The 12,487-nt window shown below is 38.9% G+C and overlaps 1 protein-coding gene across 9 annotated transcripts in view; it reads right to left on the bottom strand.

Annotated features, from left to right (window-relative positions):
- Positions 1 to 12,487, bottom strand: part of abcc12 (ATP binding cassette subfamily C member 12) — a 229,730-nt gene that overhangs the window by 47,878 nt on the left and 169,365 nt on the right. For all 9 annotated transcript variants that reach the window (XM_090223368.1, XM_090223367.1, XM_090223366.1 and 6 more), the window contains one exon: positions 11,887 to 12,076. In XM_090223368.1, coding sequence (XP_090079494.1) covers positions 11,887 to 12,076 — 190 coding nt within the window. The remainder of the gene's footprint in view (positions 1 to 11,886; positions 12,077 to 12,487) is intronic.

The following is a 12,487-nucleotide window of genomic DNA, read 5'->3' as shown; positions in this document are numbered from 1 at the left end:
GTATTACACTCTACCTGTATGGAGTATTAGACTCTACCTGTATGGTGTATTAGACTCTACCTGTATGGTGTATTAGACTCTACCTGTATGGAGTATTAGACTCTACCTGTATGGTGTATTAGACTCTACCTGTATGGAGTATTAGACTCTACCTGTATGGTGTGTTAGACTCTACCTGTATGGAGTATTAGACTCTACCTGTATGGAGTATTAGACTCTACCTGTATGGAGTATTAGACTCTACCTGTATGGAGTATTAGACTCTACCTGTATGGAGTATTAGACTCTACCTGTATGGAGTATTAGACTCTACCTGTATGGAGTATTAGACTCTACCTGTATGGTGTATTAGACTCTACCTGTATGGAGTATTAGACTCTACCTGTATGGAGTATTAGACTCTACCTGTATGGTGTATTAGACTCTAGCTGTATGGAGTATTAGACTCTACCTGTATGGTGTATTAGACTCTACCTGTATGGTGTATTAGACTCTACCTGTATGGAGTATTAGACTCTACCTGTATGGTGTATTAGACTCTACCTGTATGGTGTATTAGACTCTACCTGTATGGAGTATTAGACTCTACCTGTATGGAGTATTAGACTCTACCTGTATGGTGTATTCGACTCTACCTGTATGGTGTATTAGACTCTACCTGTATGGAGTATTAGACTCTACCTGTATGGTGTATTAGACTCTACATTAGACTCTACCTGTATGGTGTATTAGACTCTACCTGTATGGTGTATTAGACTCTACCTGTATGGAGTATTAGACTCTACCTGTATGGAGTTTTAGACTCTACCTGAAGGGTGTTCTAGACTCTACCTGTATGGTGTATTAGACTCTACCTGTATGGTGTATTAGACTCTACCTGTATGGTGTATTAGACTCTACCTGTATGGTGCATTAGACTCTACCTGTATGGAGTATTAGACTCTACCTGTATGGAGTATTAGACTCTACCTGTATGGAGTATTAGACTCTACCTGTATGGTGTGTTAGACTATACATTAGACTATACCTGTATGGTGTATTAGACTCTACCTGTATGGTGTATTAGACTCTACATTAGACTCTACCTGTATGGTGTACTAGACTCTAACTGTATGGTGTATTAGACTCTACCTGTATGGTGTATTAGACTCTACCTGTATGGAGTATTAGACTCTACATTAGACTCTACCTGTATGGTGTATTAGACTCTACCTGTATGGTGTATTAGACTATACATTAGACTCTACCTGTATGGTGTATTAGACTCTACCTGTATGGTGTATTAGACTATACATTAGACTCTACCTGTATGGTGTATTAGACTCTACCTGTATGGAGTATTAGACTCTACCTGTATGGAGTATTAGACTCTACCTGTATGGTGTATTAGACTCTACCTGTATGGAGTATTAAACTCTAAATTAGACTCTACCTGTATGGTGTATTAGACTCTACCTGTATGGAGTATTAGACTCTACATTAGACTCTACCTGTATGGTGTATTAGACTCTACCTGTATGGTGTATTAGACTATACATTAGACTCTACCTGTATGGTGTATTAGACTCTACCTGTATGGAGTATTAGACTCTACCTGTATGGAGTATTAGACTCTACCTGTATGGAGTATTAGACTCTACCTGTATGGAGTATTAGACTCTACCTGTATGGAGTATTAGACTCTACATTAGACTCTACCTGTATGGTGTATTAGACTCTACCTGTATGGTGTATTAGACTCTACATTAGACTCTACCTGTATGGTGTATTAGACTCTACCTGTATGGACTATTAGACTCTAGCTGTATGGTGTATTAGACTCTACCTGTATGGAGTATTACACTCTACCTGTATGGAGTATTAGACTCTACCTGTATGGTGTATTAGACTCTACATTAGACTCTACCTGTATGGTGTATTAGACTCTACCTGTATGGTGTATTAGACTCTACCTGTATGGAGTATTAGACTCTACCTGTATGGTGTATTCGACTCTACCTGTATGGTGTATTAGACTCTACCTGTATGGAGTATTAGACTCTACCTGTATGGTGTATTAGACTCTACATTAGACTCTACCTGTATGGTGTATTAGACTCTACCTGTATGGTGTATTAGACTCTACCTGTATGGAGTATTAGACTCTACCTGTATGGAGTTTTAGACTCTACCTGTATGGTGTTCTAGACTCTACCTGTATGGTGTATTAGACTCTACCTGTATGGTGTATTAGACTCTACCTGTATGGTGTATTAGACTCTACCTGTATGGAGTATTAGACTCTACCTGTATGGTGTATTAGACTCTAACTGTATGGTGTATTAGACTCTACCTGTATGGAGTATTAGACTCTACCTGTATGGTGTATTAGACTCTACCTGTATGGTGTATTAGACTCTACCTGTATGGAGTATTAGACTCTACCTGTATGGAGTATTAGACTCTACCTGTATGGAGTATTAGACTCTACCTGTATGGTGTATTAGACTATACATTAGACTCTACCTGTATGGTGTATTAGACTCTACCTGTATGGTGTATTAGACTCTACATTAGACTCTACCTGTATGGTGTACTAGACTCTAACTGTATGGTGTATTAGACTCTACCTGTATGGTGTATTAGACTCTACCTGTATGGAGTATTAGACTCTACATTAGACTCTACCTGTATGGTGTATTAGACTCTACCTGTATGGTGTATTAGACTATACATTAGACTCTACCTGTATGGTGTATTAGACTCTACCTGTATGGTGTATTAGACTATACATTAGACTCTACCTGTATGGTGTATTAGACTCTACCTGTATGGAGTATTAGACTCTACCTGTATGGAGTATTAGACTCTACCTGTATGGTGTATTAGACTCTACCTGTATGGAGTATTAAACTCTAAATTAGACTCTACCTGTATGGTGTATTAGACTCTACCTGTATGGAGTATTAGACTCTACATTAGACTCTACCTGTATGGTGTATTAGACTCTACCTGTATGGTGTATTAGACTATACATTAGACTCTACCTGTATGGTGTATTAGACTCTACCTGTATGGAGTATTAGACTCTACCTGTATGGTGTATTAGACTCTACCTGTATGGTGTATTAGACTATACATTAGACTCTACCTGTATGGTGTATTAGACTCTACCTGTATGGTGTATTAGACTATACATTAGACTCTACCTGTATGGTGTATTAGACTCTACCTGTATGGAGTATTAGACTCTACCTGTATGGAGTATTAGACTCTACCTGTATGGAGTATTAGACTCTACCTGTATGGTGTATTAGACTCTACCTGTATGGAGTATTAGACTCTACCTGTATGGAGTATTAGACTCTACCTGTATGGAGTATTAGACTCTACCTGTATGGTGTATTAGACTCTACCTGTATGGAGTATTAAACTCTAAATTAGACTCTACCTGTATGGTGTATTAGACTCTACCTGTATGGAGTATTAGACTCTACATTAGACTCTACCTGTATGGTGTATTAGACTCTACCTGTATGGTGTATTAGACTATACATTAGACTCTACCTGTATGGTGTATTAGACTCTACCTGTATGGAGTATTAGACTCTACCTGTATGGAGTATTAGACTCTACCTGTATGGTGTATTAGACTCTACCTGTATGGAGTATTAGACTCTACCTGTATGGAGTATTAGACTCTACATTAGACTCTACCTGTATGGTGTATTAGACTCTACCTGTATGGTGTATTAGACTCTACATTAGACTCTACCTGTATGGTGTATTAGACTCTACCTGTATGGACTATTAGACTCTAGCTGTATGGTGTATTAGACTCTACCTGTATGGAGTATTACACTCTACCTGTATGGAGTATTAGACTCTACCTGTATGGTGTATTAGACTCTACCTGTATGGTGTATTAGACTCTACCTGTATGGTGTATTAGACTCTACCTGTATGGAGTATTAGACTCTACCTGTATGGTGTATTAGACTCTACCTGTATGGTGTATTAGACTCTACCTGTATGGAGTATTAGACTCTACCTGTATGGAGTATTAGACTCTACCTGTATGGAGTATTAGACTCTACCTGTATGGAGTATTAGACTCTACCTGTATGGAGTATTAGACTCTACCTGTATGGAGTATTAGACTCTACCTGTATGGAGTATTAGACTCTACCTGTATGGAGTATTAGACTCTACCTGTATGGAGTATTAGACTTTACCTGTATGGTGTATTAGACTCTACCTGTATGGAGTATTAGACTCTACCTGTATGGTGTATTAGACTCTACCTGTATGGTGTATTAGACTCTACCTGTATGGAGTATTAGACTCTACCTGTATGGTGTATTAGACTCTACCTGTATGGTGTATTAGACTCTACCTGTATGGAGTATTAGACTCTACCTGTATGGAGTATTAGACTCTACCTGTATGGTGTATTCGACTCTACCTGTATGGTGTATTAGACTCTACCTGTATGGAGTATTAGACTCTACCTGTATGGTGTATTAGACGCTACATTAGACTCTACCTGTATGGTGTATTAGACTCTACCTGTATGGTGTATTAGACTCTACCTGTATGGAGTATTAGACTCTACCTGTATGGAGTTTTAGACTCTACCTGTATGGTGTTCTAGACTCTACCTGTATGGTGTATTAGACTCTACCTGTATGGTGTATTAGACTCTACCTGTATGGTGCATTAGACTCTACCTGTATGGTGCATTAGACTCTACCTGTATGGTGTATTAGACTCTACCTGTATGGTGTATTAGACTCTACCTGTATGGAGTATTAGACTCTACCTGTATGGTGTATTAGACTATACATTAGACTCTACCTGTATGGTGTATTAGACTCTACCTGTATGGTGTATTATACTCTACATTAGACTCTACCTGTATGGTGTACTAGACTCTAACTGTATGGTGTATTAGACTCTACCTGTATGGTGTATTAGACTCTACCTGTATGGAGTATTAGACTCTACATTAGACTCTACCTGTATGGTGTATTAGACTCTACCTGTATGGTGTATTAGACTATACATTAGACTCTACCTGTATGGTGTATTAGATTCTACCTGTATGGTGTATTAGACTATACATTAGACTCTACCTGTATGGTGTATTAGACTCTACCTGTATGGTGTATTAGACTCTACCTGTATGGAGTATTAGACTCTACCTGTATGGTGTATTAGACTCTACATTAGACTCTACCTGTATGGTGTATTAGACTCTACCTGTATGGTGTATTAGACTCTACCTGTATGGTGTATTAGACTCTACCTGTATGGTGTATTAGACTCTTCCTGTATGGAGTATTAGACTCTACCTGTATGGAGTATTAGACTCTACCTGTATGGTGTATTAGACTCTACCTGTATGGAGTATTAGACTCTACATTAGACTCTACCTGTATGGTGTATTAGACTCTACCTGTATGGTGTATTAGACTATACATTAGACTCTACCTGTATGGTGTATTAGACTCTACCTGTATGGAGTATTAGACTCTACCTGTATGGAGTATTAGACTCTACCTGTATGGTGTATTAGACTCTACCTGTATGGAGTATTAGACTCTACCTGTAAGGAGTATTAGACTCTACATTAGACTCTACCTGTATGGTGTATTAGACTCTACCTGTATGGTGTATTAGACTCTACATTAGACTCTACCTGTATGGTGTATTAGACTCTACCTGTATGGACTATTAGACTCTAGCTGTATGGTGTATTAGACTCTACCTGTATGGAGTATTACACTCTACCTGTATGGAGTATTAGACTCTACCTGTATGGTGTATTAGACTCTACCTGTATGGTGTATTAGACTCTACCTGTATGGAGTATTAGACTCTACCTGTATGGTGTATTAGACTCTACCTGTATGGAGTATTAGACTCTACCTGTATGGTGTATTAGACTCTACCTGTATGGTGTATTAGACTCTACCTGTATGGAGTATTAGACTCTACCTGTATGGAGTATTAGACTCTACCTGTATGGAGTATTAGACTCTACCTGTATGGAGTATTAGACTCTACCTGTATGGAGTATTAGACTCTACCTGTATGGAGTATTAGACTCTACCTGTATGGAGTATTAGACTCTACCTGTATGGTGTATTAGACTCTACCTGTATGGAGTATTAGACTCTACCTGTATGGTGTATTAGACTCTACCTGTATGGAGTATTAGACTCTACCTGTATGGTGTATTAGACTCTACCTGTATGGTGTATTAGACTCTACCTGTATGGAGTATTAGACTCTACCTGTATGGTGTATTAGACTCTACCTGTATGGTGTATTAGACTCTACCTGTATGGAGTATTAGACTCTACCTGTATGGAGTATTAGACTCTACCTGTATGGTGTATTCGACTCTACCTGTATGGTGTATTAGACTCTACCTGTATGGAGTATTAGACTCTACCTGTATGGTGTATTAGACTCTACATTAGACTCTACCTGTATGGTGTATTAGACTCTACCTGTATGGTGTATTAGACTCTACCTGTATGGAGTATTAGACTCTACCTGTATGGAGTTTTAGACTCTACCTGTATGGTGTTCTAGACTCTACCTGTATGGTGTATTAGACTCTACCTGTATGGTGTATTAGACTCTACCTGTATGGTGTATTCGACTCTACCTGTATGGTGCATTAGACTCTACCTGTATGGTGTATTAGACTCTACCTGTATGGTGTATTAGACTCTACCTGTATGGAGTATTAGACTCTACCTGTATGGTGTATTAGACTATACATTAGACTCTACCTGTATGGTGTATTAGACTCTACCTGTATGGTGTATTAGACTCTACATTAGACTCTACCTGTATGGTGTACTAGACTCTAACTGTATGGTGTATTAGAATCTACCTGTATGGTGTATTAGACTCTACCTGTATGGAGTATTAGACTCTACATTAGACTCTACCTGTATGGTGTATTAGACTCTACCTGTATGGTGTATTAGACTATACATTAGACTCTACCTGTATGGTGTATTAGACTCTACCTGTATGGTGTATTAGACTATACATTAGACTCTACCTGTATGGTGTATTAGACTCTACCTGTATGGTGTATTAGACTCTACCTGTATGGAGTATTAGACTCTACCTGTATGGTGTATTAGACTCTACATTAGACTCTACCTGTATGGTGTATTAGACTCTACCTGTATGGTGTATTAGACTCTACCTGTATGGTGTATTAGACTCTACCTGTATGGTGTATTAGACTCTTCCTGTATGGAGTATTAGACTCTACCTGTATGGTGTATTAGACTCTACCTGTATGGTGTATTAGACTCTTCCTGTATGGAGTTTTAGACTCTACCTGTATGGTGTTCTAGACTCTACCTGTATGGTGTATTAGACTCTACCTGTATGGTGTATTAGACTCTACCTGTATGGTGTATTAGACTCTACCTGTATGGTGCATTAGACTCTACCTGTATGGTGTATTAGACTCTACCTGTATGGTGTATTAGACTCTACCTGTATGGAGTATTAGACTCTACCTGTATGGTGTATTAGACTATACATTAGACTCTACCTGTATGGTGTATTAGACTCTACCTGTATGGTGTATTATACTCTACATTAGACTCTACCTGTATGGTGTACTAGACTCTACATGTATGGTGTATTAGACTCTACCTGTATGGAGTATTAGACTCTACATTAGACTCTACCTGTATGGTGTATTAGACTCTACCTGTATGGTGTATTAGACTATACATTAGACTCTACCTGTATGGTGTATTAGACTCTACCTGTATGGTGTATTAGACTATACATTAGACTCTACCTGTATGGTGTATTAGACTCTACCTGTATGGTGTATTAGACTCTACCTGTATGGAGTATTAGACTCTACCTGTATGGTGTATTAGACTCTACATTAGACTCTACCTGTATGGTGTATTAGACTCTACCTGTATGGTGTATTAGACTCTACCTGTATGGTGTATTAGACTCTACCTGTATGGTGTATTAGACTCTACCTGTATGGAGTATTAGACTCTACCTGTATGGAGTATTAGACTCTACCTGTATGGTGTATTAGACTCTACCTGTATGGAGTATTAGACTCTACATTAGACTCTACCTGTATGGTGTATTAGACTCTACCTGTATGGTGTATTAGACTATACATTAGACTCTACCTGTATGGTGTATTAGACTCTACCTGTATGGAGTATTAGACTCTACCTGTATGGAGTATTAGACTCTACCTGTATGGAGTATTAGACTCTACCTGTATGGTGTATTAGACTCTACCTGTATGGAGTATTAGACTCTACCTGTATGGAGTATTAGACTCTACATTAGACTCTACCTGTATGGTGTATTAGACTCTACCTGTATGGTGTATTAGACTCTACATTAGACTCTACCTGTATGGTGTATTAGACTCTACCTGTATGGACTATTAGACTCTAGCTGTATGGTGTATTAGACTCTACCTGTATGGAGTATTACACTCTACCTGTATGGAGTATTAGACTCTACCTGTATGGTGTATTAGACTCTACCTGTATGGTGTATTAGACTCTACCTGTATGGAGTATTAGACTCTACCTGTATGGTGTATTAGACTCTACCTGTATGGAGTATTAGACTCTACCTGTATGGTGTATTAGACTCTACCTGTATGGTGTATTAGACTCTACCTGTATGGAGTATTAGACTCTACCTGTATGGAGTATTAGACTCTACCTGTATGGAGTATTAGACTCTACCTGTATGGAGTATTAGACTCTACCTGTATGGAGTATTAGACTCTACCTGTATGGAGTATTAGACTCTACCTGTATGGTGTATTAGACTCTACCTGTATGGAGTATTAGACTCTACCTGTATGGTGTATTAGACTCTACCTGTATGGAGTATTAGACTCTACCTGTATGGTGTATTAGACTCTACCTGTATGGTGTATTAGACTCTACCTGTATGGAGTATTAGACTCTACCTGTATGGTGTATTAGACTCTACCTGTATGGTGTATTAGACTCTACCTGTATGGAGTATTAGACTCTACCTGTATGGAGTATTAGACTCTACCTGTATGGTGTATTCGACTCTACCTGTATGGTGTATTAGACTCTACCTGTATGGAGTATTAGACTCTACCTGTATGGTGTATTAGACTCTACATTAGACTCTACCTGTATGGTGTATTAGACTCTACCTGTATGGTGTATTAGACTCTACCTGTATGGAGTATTAGACTCTACCTGTATGGAGTTTTAGACTCTACCTGTATGGTGTTCTAGACTCTACCTGTATGGTGTATTAGACTCTACCTGTATGGTGTATTAGACTCTACCTGTATGGTGTATTCGACTCTACCTGTATGGTGCATTAGACTCTACCTGTATGGTGTATTAGACTCTACCTGTATGGTGTATTAGACTCTACCTGTATGGAGTATTAGACTCTACCTGTATGGTGTATTAGACTATACATTAGACTCTACCTGTATGGTGTATTAGACTCTACCTGTATGGTGTATTAGACTCTACATTAGACTCTACCTGTATGGTGTACTAGACTCTAACTGTATGGTGTATTAGAATCTACCTGTATGGTGTATTAGACTCTACCTGTATGGAGTATTAGACTCTACATTAGACTCTACCTGTATGGTGTATTAGACTCTACCTGTATGGTGTATTAGACTATACATTAGACTCTACCTGTATGGTGTATTAGACTCTACCTGTATGGTGTATTAGACTCTACCTGTATGGAGTATTAGACTCTACCTGTATGGTGTATTAGACTCTACATTAGACTCTACCTGTATGGTGTATTAGACTCTACCTGTATGGTGTATTAGACTCTACCTGTATGGTGTATTAGACTCTACCTGTATGGTGTATTAGACTCTTCCTGTATGGAGTATTAGACTCTACCTGTATGGAGTATTAGACTCTACCTGTATGGTGTATTAGACTCTACCTGTATGGAGTATTAAACTCTAAATTAGACTCTACCTGTATGGTGTATTAGACTCTACCTGTATGGAGTATTAGACTCTACATTAGACTCTACCTGTATGGTGTATTAGACTCTACCTGTATGGTGTATTAGACTATACATTAGACTCTACCTGTATGGTGTATTAGACTCTACCTGTATGGAGTATTAGACTCTACCTGTATGGAGTATTAGACTCTACCTGTATGGTGTATTAGACTCTACCTGTATGGAGTATTAGACTCTACCTGTATGGAGTATTAGACTCTACATTAGACTCTACCTGTATGGTGTATTAGACTCTACCTGTATGGTGTATTAGACTCTACATTAGACTCTACCTGTATGGTGTATTAGACTCTACCTGTATGGACTATTAGACTCTAGCTGTATGGTGTATTAGACTCTACCTGTATGGAGTATTACACTCTACCTGTATGAAGTATTAGACTCTACCTGTATGGTGTATTAGACTCTACCTGTATGGTGTATTAGACTCTACCTGTATGGAGTATTAGACTCTACCTGTATGGTGTATTAGACTCTACCTGTATGGAGTATTAGACTCTACCTGTATGGTGTATTAGACTCTACCTGTATGGTGTATTAGACTCTACCTGTATGAAGTATTAGACTCTACCTGTATGGAGTATTAGACTCTACCTGTATGGTGTATTCGACTCTACCTGTATGGTGTATTAGACTCTACCTGTATGGAGTATTAGACTCTACCTGTATGGTGTATTAGACTCTACATTAGACTCTACCTGTATGGTGTATTAGACTCTACCTGTATGGTGTATTAGACTCTACCTGTATGGAGTATTAGACTCTACCTGTATGGAGTTTTAGACTCTACCTGTATGGTGTTCTAGACTCTACCTGTATGGTGTATTAGACTCTACCTGTATGGTGTATTAGACTCTACCTGTATGGTGCATTAGACTCTACCTGTATGGTGTATTAGACTCTACCTGTATGGTGTATTAGACTCTACATTAGACTCTACCTGTATGGTGTATTAGACTCTACCTGTATGGTGTATTAGACTCTACCTGTATGGTGTATTAGACTCTACATTAGACTCTACCTGTATGGTGTATTAGACTCTACCTGTATGGAGTATTAGACTCTACCTGTATGGTGTATTAGACTCTACCTGTATGGTGTATTAGACTCTACATTAGACTCTACCTGTATGGTGTATTAGACTCTACCTGTATGGTGTATTAGACTCTACCTGTATGGTGTATTAGTCTCTACCTGTATGGTGTATTAGACTCTACCTGTATGGAGTATTAGATTCTACCTGTATGGAGTATTAGACTCTACCTGTATGGTGTATTAGACTCTACCTGTATGGTGTATTAGACTCTACCTGTATGGAGTATTAGACTCTACCTGTATGGAGTATTAGACTCTACATTAGACTCTACCTGTATGGTGTATTAGACTCTACATTAGACTCTACCTGTATGGAGTATTAGACTCTACCTGTATGGAGTATTAGACTCTACATTAGACTCTACCTGTATGGTGTATTAGACTCTACATTAGACTCTACCTGTATGGTGTATTAGACTCTACCTGTATGGTGTATTAGACTCTACTTGTATGGAGTATTAGACTATACCTGCATGGAGTATTAGACTCTACCTGTATGGAGTATTAGACTATACCTGTATAGATTATTAGACTCTACCTGTATGGAGTATTAGACTCTACCTGTATGGTGTATTAGACTCTACATTAGACTCTACCTGTATGGTGTATTGGACTCTACCTTTATGGAGTATTAGACTCTACCTGTATGGAGTATTAGACTCTATATTAGACTCTACCTGTATGGTGTATTAGACTCTACCTGTATGGTGTATTAGACTCTACCTGTATGGTGTATGACAGAGCCAGGCCCTTCATAGCAGGGCTGATGGTATCAGGAGAACTGAGCACCACGAACAGAGCCACCAGCAGAGTGACTGAGGCAGACAGAAAGTCCAGCCAGAAGGACAGCCAGCGTGTCCCACAGTTAAACAACAGGAAGTGGTTGGAGTTGTTGTCGCTCATCTCCTTAAATCTGGAGAACAATGCACAACGGTGTTGACTGTCATTATTTTTAATCTTCATTTATTTGAGTTATTTCCCCCTGGTAGATGAAACCCTGGTCAGACCAAGTTATTTCCCCCAGGTAGAGGACACCATGGCCAGACCAAGTTATTTCCCCAGGTAGATGAAACCATGGTCAGACCAAGTTATTTCCCCAGGTAGAGGACACCATGGTCAGACCAAGTTATTTCCCCAGGTAGATGAAACCATGGTCAGACCAAGTTATTTCCCCAGGTAGAGGACACCATGGTCAGACCAAGTTATTTCCCCCTGGTAGATGAAACCATGGTCAGACCAAGTTATTTCCCCAGGTAGAGGACACCATGGTCAGACCATAGTTATTTCCCCAGGTAGAGGACACCCTGGTCAGACCAAGTTATTT

The sequence above is a fragment of the Oncorhynchus mykiss genome, chromosome 26, assembly GCF_057628025.1.
Source record: "Oncorhynchus mykiss isolate SJ-2025 chromosome 26, ASM5762802v1, whole genome shotgun sequence".
In the NCBI taxonomy this organism is placed as follows: Eukaryota; Metazoa; Chordata; class Actinopteri; order Salmoniformes; family Salmonidae; genus Oncorhynchus; species Oncorhynchus mykiss.
The sequence above is the reverse complement of the archived record's forward strand: the minus strand, read 5'-3'. Positions and strand labels throughout refer to the sequence as shown.